Below are 19,518 nucleotides of genomic sequence, written 5' to 3'. Positions count from 1 at the left end.
TATTGATCTGTGTGATAGAGTTACGGCCTATTTTAGAAACATCACGTGACGAGCATGAAATCTGTAACGTGAGCTGAATGAGTTGTTGCTTTCTGTTCGGCGTTATCTCGAATGGTCCAGATTTACCTCAAGGCCAAAAATGACAGGCTCGCATGAGATGAAGGCGTGAGTGCTGGATGCAGTAGGTTCTCCAGCTGTGGTCGGGGCAGCGTTGGTGGGATTACAGTTTCTGTCCAAATTCATAGTTGTTATTAATGTACAGTGGGAGGAAAAAGTCTGTGAACGCTTTGGAATTTCTCACATTTCTGCCTAAATTGGTCACTAAATGTGGTCTGATTTTGATCAAAAGCATAAGAATGAATAAACAGTGTCTGCTTAAACTAATACCACCCAAACATACAAACCTTAATCATATTTTTATTGGCCATAACATGTAAACATTCACAGGAGAGCGTGGAAAAAGCACATGAACGCCTAGAAATCTCGTTGAACTGCCCGAGTTTTATGAATCTTGGACCATTCCTCTTTACAAAACTGGTACAGTTCAGTGAGATTCTGGGTGTCACTTACTTTTTCCTCCCACTGTAGATTTAGCCTTACTCCTGTTGTGCAAAAATGATGTACTTTTCCTTCTAAATTATACATAATGTTGTTGAGTCCTTGTTCATCTAAGAGTTCATGGATTTGGTCTTGCTTAGTTTGGACAATGGCTGCAAGATTCTGAAAAATACCTGATTGAGAATGTTCTGACAAATACAGCGAGTGCAATTATGTTCATGAATAATGATTCATGACTCAGCTCATTGTGCACCTCCAGCATTAACATCTGAAAGGGGATTGCTCAGCCAGTGCATGAATCACATGCATTTTACTGTTTTCGCTAAATGCCTTCTTCTTAAATGGTCTTATTTCCATATAAATGAAAGTGTAAATGAAAGACGTTTTCTTGCAAAACATTTTTGCTCATATTTATGCCAGTAAAACAGTTTCAAAGAGATATCACCTGCAGTGTCTCACCTTTAAGTGTCTGCCTCATCCTTAACCTTTCCCCTCTGTCTGCCACTTTTTCTCCAGCAACTTCATCCTGCAGTACATGCCTCTACCCTTTAGTGACATCAGCCAGGCTTATCGCAGCGCCCCCGAGAGGACAGAGCAGGCGCTTACCAAGGTTATTACGATGCATGCCAAATGTCTGTCAGTCTGTCTGCAGTGTTAATATAGGGTTATAAGCTAGATGCGCCTCCTGACACCACCCTCCCCGTTTACCCAGGCTTGGGAGCAGCAAATCAAGTGTGCAAGCTTGAGACTAATTGCTGTGCGGCTGCTATTTTACTCTTTTCTGATGAAAAAAGCAAGTCATTATTGTTAGGTGCTAATCTTCAATTCCTCATCTGTGCCATTTACATTCATCCAGTAATCCCGTAGATCAGAGCAGAACAATCGTTTAGCCTTATCCTCTGCGCTCAGTGAGGGGAGATAAAAGACATAGAACATCTGACGCCGATGTGTATCTGTTTTATTCAAAGAGAAGAAAGCGAAGTTTGAGATAAAATGAGACACTCCTGCTGTGACAGAAATCAATATGGTGTCTGTGTAATGGACCGAACGAGCCTCGGCACAAACACGAAAAAGATAAATGAACAACTATTTACATCCCTTCAACAACGCTAATCATTATTGCCATATGATTTTATACTATCTTTACATAATAGTGACCCAGAATTTCAGATTGAGCAATATGAGAAAGAATGACGTCTTAATCTTTGCATACAGAGCCTATTTATAATCAGTTTTGCATTTCGATATGGATTTTTTTAATGCTTTGACCTGGTTTAATTGAAAAACACATGTCAGAATAAAAAAAAACATAATTTGCTCTTCTTGTCTGAACTTGTAAAGGTTTTCTTTTAATTCAGACTACTGTTGGTCACATGATGTTACTGTGACGTGTCTTTAAGTAGACATATCATGAAAAAAAATCGACTTTCTTGAGGTTTAAACCATGTTTCAATGTCGTTCCCTCGTCAAATACAGACCTGGAGTAGTATTTCACAACATTCCCGCAGTTTTGACTAACCCTCAGACAAAGCTGTTTCTTCTTCCACGCCTCGTTCTGCACTTCCTGATTACAATCGTTTCATTGTTCAAACCCAAAAACTGTCCTCCACATTTTTTATCCAACATTATCGATTTGGAGCCGCTCTGTGCTCGAAGTGTGTTTATCCCGCACTGCTGGAGCTGCTAACCACCCCCTACGTCCAACCTGGAAATTATTTTTTTAGAAAACTATTCCTACAGCTGCCACCTGGAGGAGCCCTAGTCCAGATTTCCACCAGCTCTTTCGCCTGCACGTCATTATCACCATCTAATTATCACAGAGAAATATTTTTAATTCATAAAACATGTAATTGGTAAGCAACAGGTAATTGAAATTCGGAAAGGTGCCCCTGGGACAGTAAACCGGAATGAGGGGGCCTTTTTGCTTTCACACACCTGGAACGCTGTATTGAAGAAGTTGGACTGCAGACAGCGCTGTTGTCCTGCCCCCACTGGTAGGAAAACAGCGCAAAAATCAGCTGACAAGACACGTCACGCCGCACGCACTGTAGTTCAAGAATGAAAAAAGAATGATCTGAAGAAGGCTATGCTGAAACGTTTTCCTTGGTTAATAAAAATTGGACATGGGCGTGTGTTTGCTATTTTTTGATTTATGAAGACACGTCACAATAACATCATGTGACCAACTCTGAGGAAGATTGCAGAAAGTGAGCACACAGTTTGGCTTTACCCAAATCTAAAACCTTCTTGAAAAAATTCTGTCCATAAAAGTGACAAAAAAACATGACAAAAGCGACAATAAAAAAGCAGCAAAAATTTGGTTTTCTTTACTTTGAACACAATCTCTTTTATGAACTTTTTCCTGATCCCTATGTATATCTTTATTTATTTTTTATTTCTTGAATTACCTGTCATTACACTAACACCCTCTTTGCACAGATTCAGCGAGCTCTGGTGAGGAACAACCAAACACAGCGCTTTTCCCAAAGACAGGCTCTCAGGCTGCACCAAGGTCTGGTCACAAGCACCGCCGAACAGGTCAGTATTGTCATTGTCGTCCCCGTTATTATTACTATTGTGCGTGTCTGTCGGGTGCTTTTCGTAACACTCTTTCGCTGCACGTTTCCAAGGTGATGGAGCGCCTGTGCGTGCGTGTCCAACAGCAGGTGTGCGTGTTACGAGGCGTCGGCGAGATGGAGGAGATTCAAGCCGCTAAACAAGTGTTAAAAGAGGCCAGGAACTCCCGCGCGGTGAGTGCTGTGTGAATTGGCTTCCCGTGATGCATGTGAGCGACTTTTATCAAGAGCCAAGTTGGATTAAATATGGTGGCATTTCTTTTTTCTTTTTTTCTTTTTTAGTTGTATCCGTCCCTGTGTGAGTTGGCTCATGTGCTGTCCGTGGATGGGCCGGTGAGGCAGAGGCTGGACTCTTTGGCTGGGGAACTGGCCAAAGCTGCAGACAAGGAGCTGCAGGTAGATTTTTTTCTTTTTTTTTTACCAAAACAGATCACAAGTTTACTCCATAATCAAACCTCATATCAAAACACAAAAATCATCAAGAGGAGTAAACTATGCAAGATCACATAATGAATTAAGTTAAAGGGGCTATATCATGCAAAATCAACTATTTGGAGGTTTTAACCATGTTGTTATGCTATTTCCTTATCAAAAACACCCCGAGAGTGTTTTTTGGATTCATTGACGCAGTTCTAAGCAATGCAGTTCCCCGCCCTCTCCTGGTGAACGACTGACTGGCTCAGTTGTGTCGTCAGAGCGGAAAGGAAGTGCTCGACGTCTGTAATGCAATGTCTTAATTCTAAGCTTACGGCCTGATTTTTTCATTATTTCTGTTGCAAGAAATACATTTAAAAAAACTAAAAAGAGGTCAGCGCTGCCCCTGTGGCCAAAACAAACGCATCCCCTGACCGTCTGAACAGATGTTTGCGCTGGAAGCTGTGAAGACGGAGCTCTTTCTAACCTACTCTGGACACACCTGTTCTTTTTTCTTACCTAACACTAATGTCAGAGAAAAGCGCATTTGGCTACGAGGACGGGAGTATATTTAACCTTCCTAAAGAAGAGGCCACTCACTGGAATTTCTTTCCGGTATTTGGCGACTATCAGCCCAAATAGTGTTTTTCTGAGACTTGTATCTTGATGGATACTTGGTGAACCTTGGCCTGAACCAAAGTGGATTAACTTTTATAACCATTGTGACTCCCATGGCGTAAACAGTAATGGACCATTTATGAAGCTGTGTTGCGGATGTCAACTCCTTATAACTGCATCAAGAGAGGGGGTGGAGTTAACTGAATCAAAGAGTTGTGTCTTCCGGGTTTGAAAAATACCTCCAGAAAATACTTTTATTTATCACAAAAAAAAAATGAGTGCCTATACTTTACTTTGGAATGGCTAAAAAAGCATGATACAGATCCTTTAAAGCTAAAATAAAACAGATTACAGTCCACTGTACGTGTACCACAGTTTGAGTGAATAAGGCTTGTTTCCTCTGCAGGTGATCGTGGACTCTATGGTGTCCCTGTGCCATGAACTCTGTCCGATATCTTCGACGGCGGCCGAGAGGTTGAGCCCCTCGCTGTCGTCCGTCTCTGAGCGAGTGTCCATCCCTCGCTCTTCCATCCGGACCGCCCTGATGGAGCGAGCGGCCCAGGACATCCACAGGGCTCTGGAGTAAGCACTAATGCCCTTGGATTTGATAAGCAGCGTATTGATTTTCTCCCACTCATATAAATCTTTACCGCTCCTCCTTTTGCTCTACAGAGAAGTGAAGCTCTCAGTGGTTTCCTATCTCACAAACACCATCGTCGACCAAATTCTGCAGGAGCTCTACACCACGCACAAGTCATTGGTAAATTATAGTATATACTAACTTATAGTTTTAATTGAACTTTCCAAATTTTATGTGGTCAGACAAGCATATAGTGACTATGAAACTTAATATTTATATAAATCATAGAGACGAGGGCCTGACCGATTTGGATTTTTTGGGTCCGATACCGATATGAAGGGATAGCCAATAGCCGATATATAGGCCAACATTTGAAGTAATTTAACTTGATGTCATTTTTTTACCTCTTAACCCTCACCTGAACCAAACACATTTTCTCAAGTTTGGCTTTACCCAAATCTAAAAGATTCTTTCAAAATAGCAACAAAAATTATCCGAGAACGAGGATGAAAATGCAACAAAAGAATGACAAAAATGTGACGACACAGTGACGAAAATGCAACAAAATGTGACAAAAGAGTAACACAAATGTGACAATAATGTGTGACGAAGATGCAACAAAAACACCACTGAAGAGCAACAAAAAAGCTATGAATAGAAATGTCAAAAAAGATTGTGACAGTACGGCAACAATGCAAGGAAAATATTGATTTAGATCAGTTTTGTAGGTCTTAGCTTTCAAATGAGGCGTTACATAGCCTGTAACCTTTTAGATTTGGGTAAAGCTGAACTGGAGAAAATGCACTTGGTTAAAGGGGCTAGATGCAAGTTGGTCATTTTATACTCACCACTGCCACCTCAGGTCATACGTGTAACAGCACCTTCTATATTAAGCTTGTGAATGACGGCAATTTGGACCAAAGTAACACGTTTTTTTTCTAAACGTGTCAGTTTTGAACTGTGACAGCAGGGGGCGCTGTATGAGGCACATAGGGCTGATTTTTTTCAGGACATTCCTGTTAGGTACTTCTGTGGGAGCTTGGCTGAAAGACAAAAAGCCAAAACAAAAAGAACTCTTTATTTCTTATTTTATTATTATAAGCAAAAGACTACAACATAAAATAGGTGTACAAACATGTGACCACTTTAGAATTAGACGTTTCTATCATTTTTGGCTCTGGGGATATTTGACTCCTAAGAGAGACTTTCACCATTCATTCATCTGTGGAGAGCATCCAGATAGAGCGTTCAATCATGCAAATAATAGAAAACTCAGGAATGCGAGTGTCCATTTTGGAATCAAGACAGATAGCCAAATGTACAGTATTTATAATTTCTAGTTTTGTGTGCGCGTGTGTTCATTAGAGTCGGCAGGTGTCCCATCTGAAGCGCTGGGACGGTGTTGGGGAGGAGGGAACCAGCTGGAGGTACAACAGACATCGAGACTCTCTGGACATCACAGACGAGGAGATCAGCACCAGCATCGTAAGGCTCTTCCTACTGGACCTGACCGTCTTCCCCTGTCTCTCCTTCTGTCGCATCTCTACACACAGAACATAATGTCCACTGGCTTTCAAGTCAGTCTATTTAATCAGCTAGTTCTTATACTTCTTTTTTACCTGGTTTTGCTCATTGATTTAGTCCTGTTTTAGCTATTTGGTTGATCTTGTTTAGTCCTGCTTTTCCTTTCACTTTTCATAATCTTGCTTTTGTTGTTTAGTCCTGTATAATTACTGATTAAAAACTAAATTTGTTGCTTGCCTAACCATATTATATCCAGGGCAGTGGGTCCGACCTCCTCAATATCGAGCGGTGAAAAATGAAGCCACGTTTTTCTCATGACCCACTAACAACATGTGTGTGACCCAGTTTGAGGCCCCAAGCGGCCAGTGGAGAAAAATGGTGCTATACCCAACAATTTGTTATTTTTTTTTTCAATCAGATTTTTCTATTACCATTTTTTTTTTACTTTTTCTTCCTCCTGCCAACAGTTGTCTCTGCTCTTAGGGATGTTTAACTGTTAACTGAAAGATGTCCTGCTTTTGTCCTGGTTTGCACATGCTTTTGTGCTAGTCTGAAATGAGGTCAATCATTGTTTAGTTTTCCTGCTGCAGCCTTGGTTCCGTACACCGATGCACCGATCCTGCTTTTTTGCTACCGATGCCGATACTGGTGTTTGAGTATCTGCCGATATCCGATATTTACCAATCTAAAAGTGGCTTTCTCTGACTGAAACATTTTACTGACTCTTCTCCATTGTAAGATCAATGAAGTCATATTTTATTGTCATGTTGCAGATCAATTATCAATTATATCTATTGATAAACTCTTGAATAAACATTAACAAGGATCACTGGACTTTTCTACACTAACTATCCTTGGGTAAATGCCAGGCTTTAGGTTACATTAATATAAACAACTCACATGAAGTGATCTGATCATTACAAACATGTGATATCAGTTATTTCTTAAACTAAAATACAAACACTTGCTTCAGCAGTGGCCGATTTTATTTTATTTGGCTACTTTATTTTTTATCATAGTTTCCGTTAGCATTAGCATGCTCCAGCTAGCTTTAGCATGCTATTGCTAACATAATTTTGTGCAGCAAAATGTTTAAAGTAGCTCAGTGATTGAATTCATCAGGTTCTTAGCTTTACAATGATTCGCAGCAGGCCCATATTCACTTAGATTTAGGTGGTAAAAGTAGCATTTTAAAGGAGAGCCAAAACTAGTATCGGTTCAGTATCGGATATTTGTAGCCGATACCTGATATCGTATTTTTCCAGTATTGATATGCGGATGGGTGCACCCCTAGTAGCGGCTCTTTATGGATCGACCTTTGTCCTCGCTGTTCAAAACTTAATACATGAATGCTATCAGAATGTAGCTTTACTATTTTCACACTCAGGACAAGTGACATCTGCCATTTTTAGTGATGTTTTCCACATTGAGCGGAAACTGTCCAGGAGTCTCGCCTTAAGTGGACTTGACGTGTGAGTTATATCTATTAGAACAGCTAATCTTGCAGAAAAGTTAGACATTGTGGGCTGACAGCACCAGACTGCTCGGTAACCCCCAGAAGGACTCTTTTCTGTAGATGGACGGTGTCAGAGTTGGTGAGGGGAGTTGTTAATAATTGGGGTCCGTCTGGATTTCTGCCTGGAGCTGTGAGCTGACAGTGTGGGCACATGACTGACATTTTTTTCCACAAAGGCTGAGTATTGTTAGCCCTGGCAAGTATACCCCGTCTTGGGCTGTTCCCCTGGGCGTTGAAGGAACGACACGGAACACAGGAGCTGGTGTAGGTGAGAATTAAATGTCGTGGTTTCTGGCCTTGATGTCCATGCAGTCTGCACCAGTAGATTGTGTAACTTGTGCTCACATGATGTTTTACCGTTATAGAGGGTTCTTAAAACTGAGGAGAAGTCTATGGTCGGCTTTGAACTGCCAAGATGCAGATGTGCCCACCCACTTTTATCCGTGGCCCACCTGATCGTGACCGTAGCCCATCTATCAGTGTCCTCTGCCTCTCCCAGGACAGGACCCATTACGCACATCTGGCTGTCTCTGTGCACAGCGTTGCATGTGCTTTTCTCGTGTCCCTGACCCGTGGCTTGTCATCCCCACATCGCTGTTAGTAACCGGTGTGGAGCAGAATCGAGTTGGTGATCACTGATCAGTAGGCGCATTGAGTTGCCTTGTGTACGAAATGCGCGGTATAAATAAAGTTGTCTGCCTTGCCTAGTGTTGGAAACTTATTTTTAGCCCAGACGAGACGCGTCTTTCCCCCCTCTCTCTCTCTGCGCCTTCCATCTTTCTCTCTCTACTGTGACTGGCTCCAGAGAACATGCCGCTGACTTTCTGTTGGGGCATCTGAACTTATATTTGCTGATGACTGTTTTATTGGGTGATGAATGAACGGAGACTTCATGCACGATGCCTGAATGTAAAGTCTCCCCTGATCACTGGCCGCGTTGCCACATATTTTTTTTACTCCTCTTCCTCCCTGTTCTCATTGAACAGCGTAAAGCAGGCGGTTAAGGCAAAACGACTGGGTCAGAGAAGCTCCAAAACTTCAGCATTTTTTTAGGTGTTCCCAGTCAAGAGAGGTCGGAGAGGGGAACATTAATGAACCCAGTGACAGCTCACTGTGCCGAAGAGAGACGACCAACATCATGAAGGTGGTTGTGACATAATGCTTGATGGGTGTTGAGTGTTTTTCTGGCTTTGGGACATTATATAGAGACAGCCACTGGAACTATCCATTTCTAAGTGGATAAACATCATATAATATACAAATCATCAGCACAATGTCTTTCAGGGCCATAGCTCTCAAAGCATTAGTACAGCACTTCAGAAATGAGAATTTTTTATTCATGTCCAGATTTATTTAATTTGCCCTGATAGCTCATCCTTTATTTCTCATGTAGATCCGGTCTGTTAAATAAAACATCTCTGTTACGTCCATACGACTGTATTCTGTTCATTAGATTTTACAATTGCACACACACAATGCGGTCAGGCCACTCTGTGTATTTCCACTGAGTGCACATTATTAGTGATCCTTAAAGCATGTTTTTTCTCTCTTTCAGGACACAATAGCCATTAAGAAGCGCAGCTCACGAACAAGAAGGATACGGCCTGTCTCCACTCGACTGAGTGAGTACTGCTCTTCCTTTGTCCGCTAAAATGTTTCCTGTCTGTGTACCATTAGACAGTTCTTTTATATCATTCTCGGAGAAGCTAAGAGGCTTGGGATGCACAATGTCTAATCAGGTATTGCTATATGCATGTGCTCACACTGAATGTTAGGGGGCTATTTATGTCAAAAAAGAAATGGAAAGGATGTTTTCACTCTGTTATTACGTTAAAGGGGACACATTATCAAATGGACTTCAAATCATGGACTTTAAACCATGTTATTATGTGTTCTTGTGAAAAATTATAAAGTCCTTTTCTTTCTTAATGGATAGAACCTGGACATATCTTACAAATTCACATAATCCTCCACACACAGCCATCACCGGACCCAGAATAATGTTTTCAGGGTTAAATTTTGCATGATATGTTTTGTATTGTGCAGCCCTTACCGCCTAACTCTTGTTATTTTATTCAGATATGCACACAAATTACCGCAGGATTAAAAATCCTGTGTGTTTTTGTTTGTCAGGTCTGTGTGACGACTCTAGCTCCTCTCCGCCCCCCTCCATCCCATCGTACTCATCTCCCCTGTCCCGCTCCGCCTCGTGGGAGGGTCTGTCAGAGTTACCCACACACGGCCTGCCTCTGCATCACGTGACCAGAGTTCGTCCCCGACCGCCGCGAAAGCATAAAGGAGCACACATGCCAGCAGAGATGGTAGGGAAATGGCTGTGGCAAATATAATGTTAACTTTTCAAAATAAAGAATATGTCAATAACTTAAGAGTGAAACAAATGTATGAATAATTATTGATGGTATTGTGTGCAGCACTGCAGTGAAAATGGAGGAATAAGCCCCCTGGACGATGGGATTCCAGACTTTTACACCAAAAGAGTTCTCCCTGACAGGTAAAGCTGTTTCTGTCAATTCAAAGGGAGAGTTTAGGATAATTTACAATTCATACAGCATTATCATGTGTGCAGCTCTGGCCAGACTTCAGTCACTGTTTCAGGTCTCTATTAAAATTCTCCATGTCGGTCTGCAGTTTTAAATCTTTAAAAGAAGAAGATTTGAGTTCCCACTTGTTTGGTCCACTTTAAGACTTTACCAGGACTTTCTGAGAAGTGATATCCAGCGGCAGGACAAGCCTCACGGTCCACAGTGTATCTAAACTCCAGACAAAGCACAGACGAGCACACAGTTACCATCAGTCCCTATGCCCAGAGCCCAGCCAGAGTCGGCAATGGAGCGAAGGCTGGAGAGTTGCACACCTCAAATCCTGCCTGATGAAAGAGTAGGGAGCTATTGATTCACAGCTTGTTCGCCTCCTTAGATCACTCAGTCCCTATGCGGCACACACTTAGGTCTGATCGGCCTGTGGTGGGTCTGTTTCAGCAGGGGGTCTCTTGTGCCATGATTTTAACCAGGAATGTTCCTCAACTTGGCTTAAGTACATCTAGAAAAAAGCACTTACTGGGCTTTTACTGCATTAGTGTTACAGTAGAGGCATACAATGATCTCCAAGTTGAAAATATTTCCAGCAGCAGTCTATCACACTTCTAAAATGTATTATTGTGACAGGTCTGGGGTGTGACATGTTGAACCTGTTTGCTCCTGTTCCCTCAGTCAGCTGTCCTCGCTGCACAAAGCCCACTCTCTGCGGAGGAAGAAGAGGAGGAACATGCTGGCCATCTTCAGCTTCAGGAAAAACCGCAGCCAAAACCAGTCGAATCAGGGTCCGACCGAGTCAGAGGCAGAGTTTTTTGGAGACGGGTGTCACACTGTTGCCACGGCGCCCACGGGGTCTGTACAGCCACGAACACATCATTAGCAGTTTCCCCTGAGCTATGGCCTTAAGACACTGCACAAAATCTCATTATCTGTCTCTCAGTATCCCACTTTACGATTCAGACTATAGAGCTCTGGAAAAAAGAGAGACTTCTGTGATTTATTCATAATTCAGCCTGTCTCTGAGTCTATCCCAGGCCTGCTCCTTCACAAGTCTTTACGAGTTTATGAACCCACAGACATCAAAGTGCATGACGGGTTTTCATGATTCTCTAATTATTACTTAGTTTGATGAAACAACACTCAAGTATTAATTATAGCTATACAACAGTGAAGTGGCAAGTCAATTCAATTAAAACACTTTTGGATAAAAGTGGCAATTTGTATGTTCTAGCTTTAGCATATTTGTGAAAACAAGGTCTCGCTCTTGGCCCTTATGTGCAGTACAATCAGAAAGTTAATCTATTCTGTGCTTCAATGTAGTTAGTCGTAATTGCTATATTTCGTTAAAAAAACATCATAGAGACACTTTATGACTGAAGACGAGTATTACTATTATATGTGAATCATCAATATATACAATTTTTCTCAAAGTAATAATTCCAGACACTGCATTAAACAGCAAGTCCCCAAAAAATACCTGTAACTTTGTGGTAATCTATTTTAACTGAATTCTGCATGAACTATAATCTTACATTTTTACTTGTTCTTCCAAACTGCTTTTAGTTTGACTTTGTGGCTTCTGAATTGGCTCAAAGCTGCCAAATTGCAGGAGACTCATGACAGTTATGTTTACGCAGATGTAGCTCACAGGTGGTGACTCATTATCAACACACAACACGTCAAATACAGATTACCATAAGACAACTTGCCTCAGCCAAAAAATACGAACTACTTTGAACCAGATTAAACTTTTGACCCTAATTTTACTTTTTACTTTTAATAGCTGGATTAAACAACACACATCATTCTACAGATAAAAAAGCAAGGCATATTTAGTACATTTTACAGCTTTTCAGTGTTACTAATCTTAAATGTTATGAATTCTTTAGGACGGCCACAGAGAATGTGTACACGCTCCTCCAGCCTCCCAGGTCAGGAGGGAGAGCAGGGTCTCCTGGTGAAGGGGCTGATGGGAAAAAAGCTGACAACCAGAAAAAAAGCCCACCTGTTTTGAGTCCACAACCGATGCCAGGCTTTCCCCATTCAGCAGGGGGCAGCAGCAAACACCCCTTCTACTCACCCCGAGAGGTAAAGTCACTCAGAATGCTGAGCTTTCAGGAACATTATTGTATTCAGTCAAATTTAGCTTAAAGCAGTACTAAGTAACTCATGCCCCTAGAGGCCATAAGAGCCACTGCAGGTGTTGTAGCATGTTTGTAGTTAATACTACGCTAAGAGAAAAGACAAAGGGAGAGAGGGATAATGTTCAACCAATTACACAATGGAGATAATGTTTTTCACTTAAACTTTGATGTAAATACTGTTTAAGTGGCACTAGCCAGCAGTTAGCTTTGCCCGTTAGCCTGTTAGCTTCTTCTACGTGATTCCATTAGTGTCTATTGGGGCCTCCGACCCGTAGTCAACAAAGTTGCAATTGTGATTTTCTGGCCAGAGACACCAGGGAGAGAAAAAAGACCCCCCAATCATCCCTTTAACACTTGTATTACCCTCAGAGGGACTACAGAAAGGATTTATAGGTAAACACGTTACTTAGTACTTCTTTAAGTATGGTTCAAAGCTCGGAGGGTATCTGTCTGCTTAATGTTTACTTTTCTGTGATTGCTTTCTTTTCCATATCGTTTCTTGTTAGCCACAAAAGTCCGAGTCCGACTCTGTGTTTGAGCCTTTGGAAGACATGGACAGGTTCTGGGTCGACGACAAACAGAGAACCACAGCAGTGGTTCGGCACACCGAAAAGCCACACGACAGACAGTGGTACGACGACCGGACTCAGGACAGTCCCGGAGACCCCAAAACCACAGAGCGACACTGGAGCGAGAGCCGGCACCTGGACAGAGCCGTGGACCGGCAGTGGACCGTGGACAGACACACCCAGCGACAAATCGACCGGAAAATGGAGAGGCAGCTGGGACCAGGGGGGCGGTACTTAGACCGGTCGTGGTCTGAGTTTAAGCCCGCAGAGGTCCCCGCGGAGCATCAATGGACCGACACAAGACAGTCGATCAGGAAACCAGTGCAGAGTCTAAACTTAGCCCAAAGACCGCTGCCCCCGTACCCCTCGGACCGCACGCCATCGCCAAAACAAGACTCTGATCCACAAAAGGGGCAGGCAGAGGTTGCAGCAGACTGGCACCATGGGCCACAGGACGTCCAGGGGGATCGGCTGATGTGTCCCAGCATCGGAGGAGGGCAGGTGGAAGTCTGGAGGGGCACCACAGGAGGCGGTCCCAAAGTCTCTAAACCGGACCCTCCGCCACAGAGCAGCAAACCGAATCTGTCTAAGCTGAGGCAGAGGTCCCGCGTGGAGAGCGCAGAGGCTGTACCAGGTACACGTTGACAGTATGTGGATTTCTATAGTGAAAACTGGGGCTGAAAGATTTGGGAAAATATCTAATCTTGATTTTTCTTTTTAAGTCAAATCTGATATTGCAGCACTGGTCTTATGTAACGAATGTGTAGAGAGTTATAGTGCATAAATTACAGACAAAGCGTACATTCTCTGCTAATCATCAGCTGCTCAAAATGTCACATCACACTACTACAGTATAACACCAAAGCAGCGGCACTGTTTGTGAAGTGCTATTAACCACTATGTCAGTCAATGTGTTGAGGCTTTTGGAGTGTTGAAGCCACGCGTAAAGCTCTGAATCACACTTCTGAAAGCACAATTATTTCAGTCACATTAGTCCACCTTCCTCTTTCAGAATATTGATGACTAACTGACCCTCTTTTGGCTGTGCTGCAAAGCCATTTGGATCGCTGTACCCCTGTCCTTTAGATATTGTCCCACTTTTTCAACATCACTGCGTGAATTGTATAAAAAGTTAGAATTACACACTGCTTATTGACATAAAATGCACAGTATTGAGTGTCCTGATGATCTGGTTTGGAATATGTTATCAAGTATTGCTATTTCTATGTGTTTTGGGGGTAAAACAGCAAATGAAAAGTGTCTATGGTGGAGTTAATCAGTTCAAGTCCTTCCATGTACCACCACAAAACTTGTCACACTTTAACTTCTTTGTGAGGTGGTTAACCTATTCCTGATCCCCAGGTGTAGAAGAGGAAATCGACGCAGAGCGGGACCCGGCGAGGACAGACAAGAAGGAGCGAGAGAAGAGGAAGGATTCAGAGAGTCAGCCACCCCCAATCCCCGAAAAGGTTTGTCTCTGTCTCACGACTCGACATCACTTAGTTTGCCCCTTCGTCTTTCTTCTTCTCCGCGTTGTATAATCTCATTTTATGACGCTGTGTTATCCTTAATCCCTTTAAATCTACAACACATTGAGATGTAATAGCTTTTTCTTTTCTTCTCTCGACAGCCAAAGACATCCGCGTACGCAAGTTTTTCTAAAGACTCAGCCTTTGACAGGAGCTTACCCCCTCCTCCTGTGCCTCCTCCTGGTCACAAACCCACACACGGATTACCCGACAGAGCGGCGAGCCAGGGTAACTGCACCACACGCCAGCAAGCACATTACAGCCACAGCCAAGGAACCGGTTGCCTTCAAGTCAAACTGAAATTTGATGTCATCATTTCAGATGTAGGGTGTAGAGCTTGGGATTGTGTTGTCAAAACTGCAAGGATTCCCTGGCACCAATGGAGATTATGAAATATAAAATACTAGCTATTGTTTACAGCATGTTTACACTATATTTGCTCCATGGTTATTTCCATACTATTTTCTATTGATTTTAGCTAATGTTTCAATATCCCCAAAATGATCCCCCACATTTCACCTCTGGAAGGAATTGAACTTCATGTCAATGTTTTTGTTCATGTGGATGGGTCAGTAATTACAGAGATGCAGTATTATCAACAAGTTCAAAACATTTTGCATTCCTCACTTCCGAAATACGTGCTTGGTCAATGTTGATTTGAGTTGCGCATGCTGAAACAGAGAAATAAGTTGGGGCATAACATGAAGTACTCAGCATTTCAACCCTCACTGTGACAGACACATGCTATTTTAGTCTTATTGGCATCTGAAAGCCTTCCCAGTTCTATTCCATTACTTTGAAGGCCTGAGTCGCACCTGGACCACATGGCTACATAATATGCATTTATGCAAAAGTGCTTGTTTAGCACTCCCAATTCGAAGGATCCTTGCTGTTGTTTTATGCAGCCGAGTGTCCAGCAAAGATTTCTGCAGTTCTGGCTCATTTGCACTAATGTTTAACTGATTTTCACCTCAACTTTAGACTCTCTTGTGTTTTCGCATGCGCAGCTCACCTCAACATTGACCTAGCATGTATTTCGGAAGTGAGGGATTCTGGCCTGTCCTCTAAATCAGTTTTAAACAGTGGGATCATCAGAGGGTTATGTATTAACTCACATGAACATAAACTGTTGACCGGTGTGCAAGCTCAAAAAAAGTAAAAGTTTCAGATGGAAATATTCTTCATCGATAGACGACTGCACATGTTGATTGCTTAAATTGAAGTTGACCGATGCGTTGTCTGTGTGGTTCAGGTGATGAAGGACTCAGACCTCAGGCACCAATCAAACCACAGAGAAGCAGGAAGGCCATGTCATGTGACACAGGTAACCGTTACTATGGCTGCATTTTTGCATTCTGCACTTGTTTATCAAATCTGTATGTTGCTCTGTGCGTGCAGTCTGTATCTAACTGTTGTTTTGTCCTCACTGACCCCAGGGCCTGACAGGGAAAGCCCTAATAACGTTGAGAAGCCCCCAAATCGCAAACCCCCCGTGAAAAAACCTAGACTTCCCCAAAACAGAAATAAGTCCCTGGAGCTGTCTGGTACAAGTCTCTCTGTTTTATTCATGGTGTGAGTCTAGTGTCTGTGTGTGTCATAGCACAGTGCAGTGGTTTCCTCAAAGTCTTGTTGTGGGACCAGATTTATAGGCTAAAAAGTGCATTAACTTTTTTTCATGCATCTAACTTCAGATTTGGAGATCTACCTCATATTATAGACACATGTCATGTGACGTACGCATACTAAATTAGGTGCATGCACGCAGGCCTGGTGCAAAACAACTGGAAAAGTGTATTGCGGTACCACTGTCATGCAATTTACATGCTTTTGTTTTCATATAAAAACAACACACTGCCATAGTTTCGTGTTGTTGATAGCGTAAATAGAGGCAGGTGTGCACACTTTTCAGAAGAATAGAACTTTGGTTGTGTGCGTCAAACGAGAGACAAAAGGTCCAAAGTTGAGATCAAGAATATACCCGGCGCCACAATTCAGATCTGCTCAATCCAGACGTGGCGAGGAACACATGTTTTTGCACTTCAGCAGTGACGGGTCTGACACCTGACAGTAAGCCTTGTTGGGAGGGACGAGAGGAGGAGCTTTCTAAAGAGAAACTATCATGAGGATCCTGCCTCGGTCTGAGTAGGGAAACACTGTCTGTCACCAACACACTATTAACATACAATAAATGAGCCACATTTTCATTCTCTTGCATCAATGACCTACGTGTCATTTTTCATTTATGATAAATGGATAAATCACATGTTTAAAGCGCTGCACGGTTTGAGAAAAGCCTTTGAAGTGCTGTGACGCACCTCGCTCCAGTGTGTGTTATTTCACATGGATGCGCTCGTCTTTAGATTCATCCTGTAAACTAGTGGTGCAGGTCCATTACTCTGCACCCCTTTCAAACTAATGCTAATTGCAAAATTCAATAAACACACCTACATAGCTAACATAATAGTAGACCTTAAATGTTCACCTTAAAGTGAGTTTCTTTAAATACGCGCCGCGTCCTCAAGTGACAAGCTTTCTACGTACTTTGAACTATTTTCGAGCCTTAACAGCGGTTCATTCATTGCCATTATTCGAGCCTAAGTTCCCATGAAATAGAAATGACTGATATGTGATGTTGGAAGCACCAGGTTTCTGCACCTAGTATGCGCGCGCACATCAGTCATGTGTCTAATGTTTATCAGCATTGAAATCCATCTATAGCATCATTAACAACATATCAATAAAAAACATGCATCACCTAGTCATGTTTTGCATTCTAATGAAATTCAACTATTTAGTTTCCTGCTTGTTTCTGTTATCAGAGTGATTTTTGCATCACAGAAAAGGGCTCTCAAGCTGTCATCTGTACTTACATGGTATTTTACCGTTGAGGACGTTTCTCTACTCACCTCGAGAGGCTTTTTCAGTAACGAGTGATCTCGAAAAGCAGTACAGCCTTCAGCTAAATGAGACCTTCAGTTGCTGACGAAGCCTCTAGAGGTTAGAGGTGAAATGTTCTAACAACCCAGAACAAGGGATGGCTTTTTAGATAAGTAACGATACACACACTACTTTCCGTCTTCATGCAACCCACATTTGGGCTTTCCGAGGACCACTGGCGTCTAAAGTAATGCTGCTTTTCTTGCTGCTGTTGATCCATGTGACACTCTGACATGCACCAGTCTCAAGTTCACATCATGACAAAGCCTATAACAAATAACCCACTCATTCTACTCGACTAAAACGCGTTGATCATTTGTTTCTCGTCTTGGCCTTACAGACAGTTTCAACTCAGCGCCTGGCCCTGGTGAACTGTTGTGATGCCTCCGATCCTTACCTCGTCTGGTCTGAGCGTTGCCATGACAGCTGAGGAGTATTTCAAATAAAGACAGGGACACACAAAAAAAAAGAGAAAAAAAAAAACACTGACGAGAACAGTGAAGCCAGAAGAGATCAAGTCCAACAACAAGACACACATGAAACACTCACCTCTCACTTACCTGATTCAAACCCTCACGCCTCTCCTCTCACATTGTTATGCCCCTGCTTTTCCTGCTTAACACTCTTTTGTGGCTTCTGTATTTGCTAATTTAGGAACCTCGAAATGATCATTGTTTTTTGTGTTAGGGTTGTTCCGGTACCATTTATTTATTTATTTTTTAATCTGATCTGATACCGATGCTTGGGCTCAGGGTAGCCGCCGATGCTGAGTCCCAGGCCGATGCCACATCTTTGAATAAAACAGCGAAGTTTAAAACAAAAGGCTCTAAACCCCAGAACATATGGCTCATTATGCATAATTAAACAAAGCGAGTAAGTTACTACGCTGCTTGATAGAGTTCAGGATCAAATGATAAAAACTGAAAAAGTGCTTTGAATTACAGGGGCAAGCAAACAAAAAGTTGAGAATAGAGACAGTTCACACGTGGTAAATACACTGTCCGGCCACAAAAAGAAAGTAGCTTCGATTACAGCATGCAATCGCTGTGGCATTGTTTCCATAAGCAGTGTTGCATTCATTTTTCACCAAGATCTTGTATCGATGATGCGGGAGAGTGTGACCACAGCGCAAACCCCTCTCCAGCACATCCCTTCAGATTCTCAATGAGGTTAAGATCTGGACTCTGTTGCGTCCATGTGTGAAAATGATGTCTCATGCTCCCTGAGATCCATTTCACAACATAGTTCCGCTGATCCTGGCATTGTCATCTTGGAACATGCCCGTGCCATCAGTGAAGAGGAGATCCACTGATGGAATAACCTGGTCATTCAGCTGATCTCTATTCTTAGGGCACATAGTGTTGCTGAGCCTCGACCTGACTGAATGCAGCAAACCCAGATCATAACAGTTAGTTAAATCCACGTGGCGACTTTTTTGAAGGGTTCATCATTAGTGTCCAAATGCTTTATGTTAACAGTGACTCGAGTATTATACATTTTTAATTAAAGACGTTTTAGCAGTTTTGATGATACACTCCCAAGCTCTAATCAGCCCGAGGTCTTCTTAGGCATTAAATATTCAACACAGATCCTCGCTTTGTGATTATGAGAGTTCTTACATCCTGCAGAGCCTCCGGTATTTGAGCTGCTCCGGGCGTTAACAGTAAACATCTGTGACTCACATCTCTCGGGTCGGATCGGTGAACCGGTTTTGGTGCTCTACGAAACCGATATCTTGGAAAGTTTGGATATCGGCATAAAATCTGACACCAGTATCGTATCGGAACAACCCTACTGTGTGTATGCGTGTGAGTGGATGAGCCAAGTGCTAGACAGAAAAGATATTTATTACTAGAATGTGATTTGTAAATCTGCAATGCATTTTTGACCGCTGATAGTTGACTGCCTTGATTGACTCTGGAAATGAGTTGCTTCTTATAAAATAATGATTGTTTATATCTAGTTTTGCTTTCAGGAACTGAAAGGTAAATATATTTT

The 19,518-nt window shown here is 42.4% G+C and overlaps 1 protein-coding gene across 3 annotated transcripts in view; it reads left to right on the top strand.

The window, feature by feature from the left end:
• The window catches only part of LOC306977028 (capping protein, Arp2/3 and myosin-I linker protein 3-like), a 53,385-nt gene extending 35,356 nt beyond the window's left edge, over positions 1–18,029 (top strand). Inside the window, exons 23-40 of one of the 3 annotated variants that reach the window (XM_079575183.1) lie at positions 1,075–1,168; positions 2,998–3,096; positions 3,189–3,308; positions 3,417–3,530; positions 4,573–4,748; positions 4,839–4,926; positions 6,112–6,231; positions 9,342–9,408; positions 9,920–10,107; positions 10,219–10,298; positions 11,017–11,193; positions 12,231–12,429; positions 12,992–13,688; positions 14,417–14,523; positions 14,685–14,811; positions 15,836–15,907; positions 16,020–16,127; positions 17,861–18,029. In XM_079575183.1, the coding sequence (XP_079431309.1) occupies positions 1,075–1,168; positions 2,998–3,096; positions 3,189–3,308; positions 3,417–3,530; positions 4,573–4,748; positions 4,839–4,926; positions 6,112–6,231; positions 9,342–9,408; positions 9,920–10,107; positions 10,219–10,298; positions 11,017–11,193; positions 12,231–12,429; positions 12,992–13,688; positions 14,417–14,523; positions 14,685–14,811; positions 15,836–15,907; positions 16,020–16,127; positions 17,861–17,901 (2,674 nt within the window). In that variant the 3' untranslated portion in view covers positions 17,902–18,029. Of the gene's footprint in view, positions 1–1,074; positions 1,169–2,997; positions 3,097–3,188; positions 3,309–3,416; positions 3,531–4,572; positions 4,749–4,838; positions 4,927–6,111; positions 6,232–9,341; positions 9,409–9,919; positions 10,108–10,218; positions 10,299–11,016; positions 11,194–12,230; positions 12,430–12,991; positions 13,702–14,416; positions 14,524–14,684; positions 14,812–15,835; positions 15,908–16,019; positions 16,128–17,860 lie in introns of those variants that run through there. The other 2 variants (XM_079575184.1, XR_013793798.1) reach the window with 2 other exon arrangements.
• The last annotated feature ends 1,489 nt before the right edge of the window (positions 18,030–19,518 follow it).

Source organism: Gobius niger (assembly GCF_951799975.1).
Source record: "Gobius niger genome assembly, chromosome: 17".
NCBI classification, from domain to species: Eukaryota; Metazoa; Chordata; class Actinopteri; order Gobiiformes; family Gobiidae; genus Gobius; species Gobius niger.
This window is presented reverse-complemented; position numbering and strand designations above follow the sequence as displayed.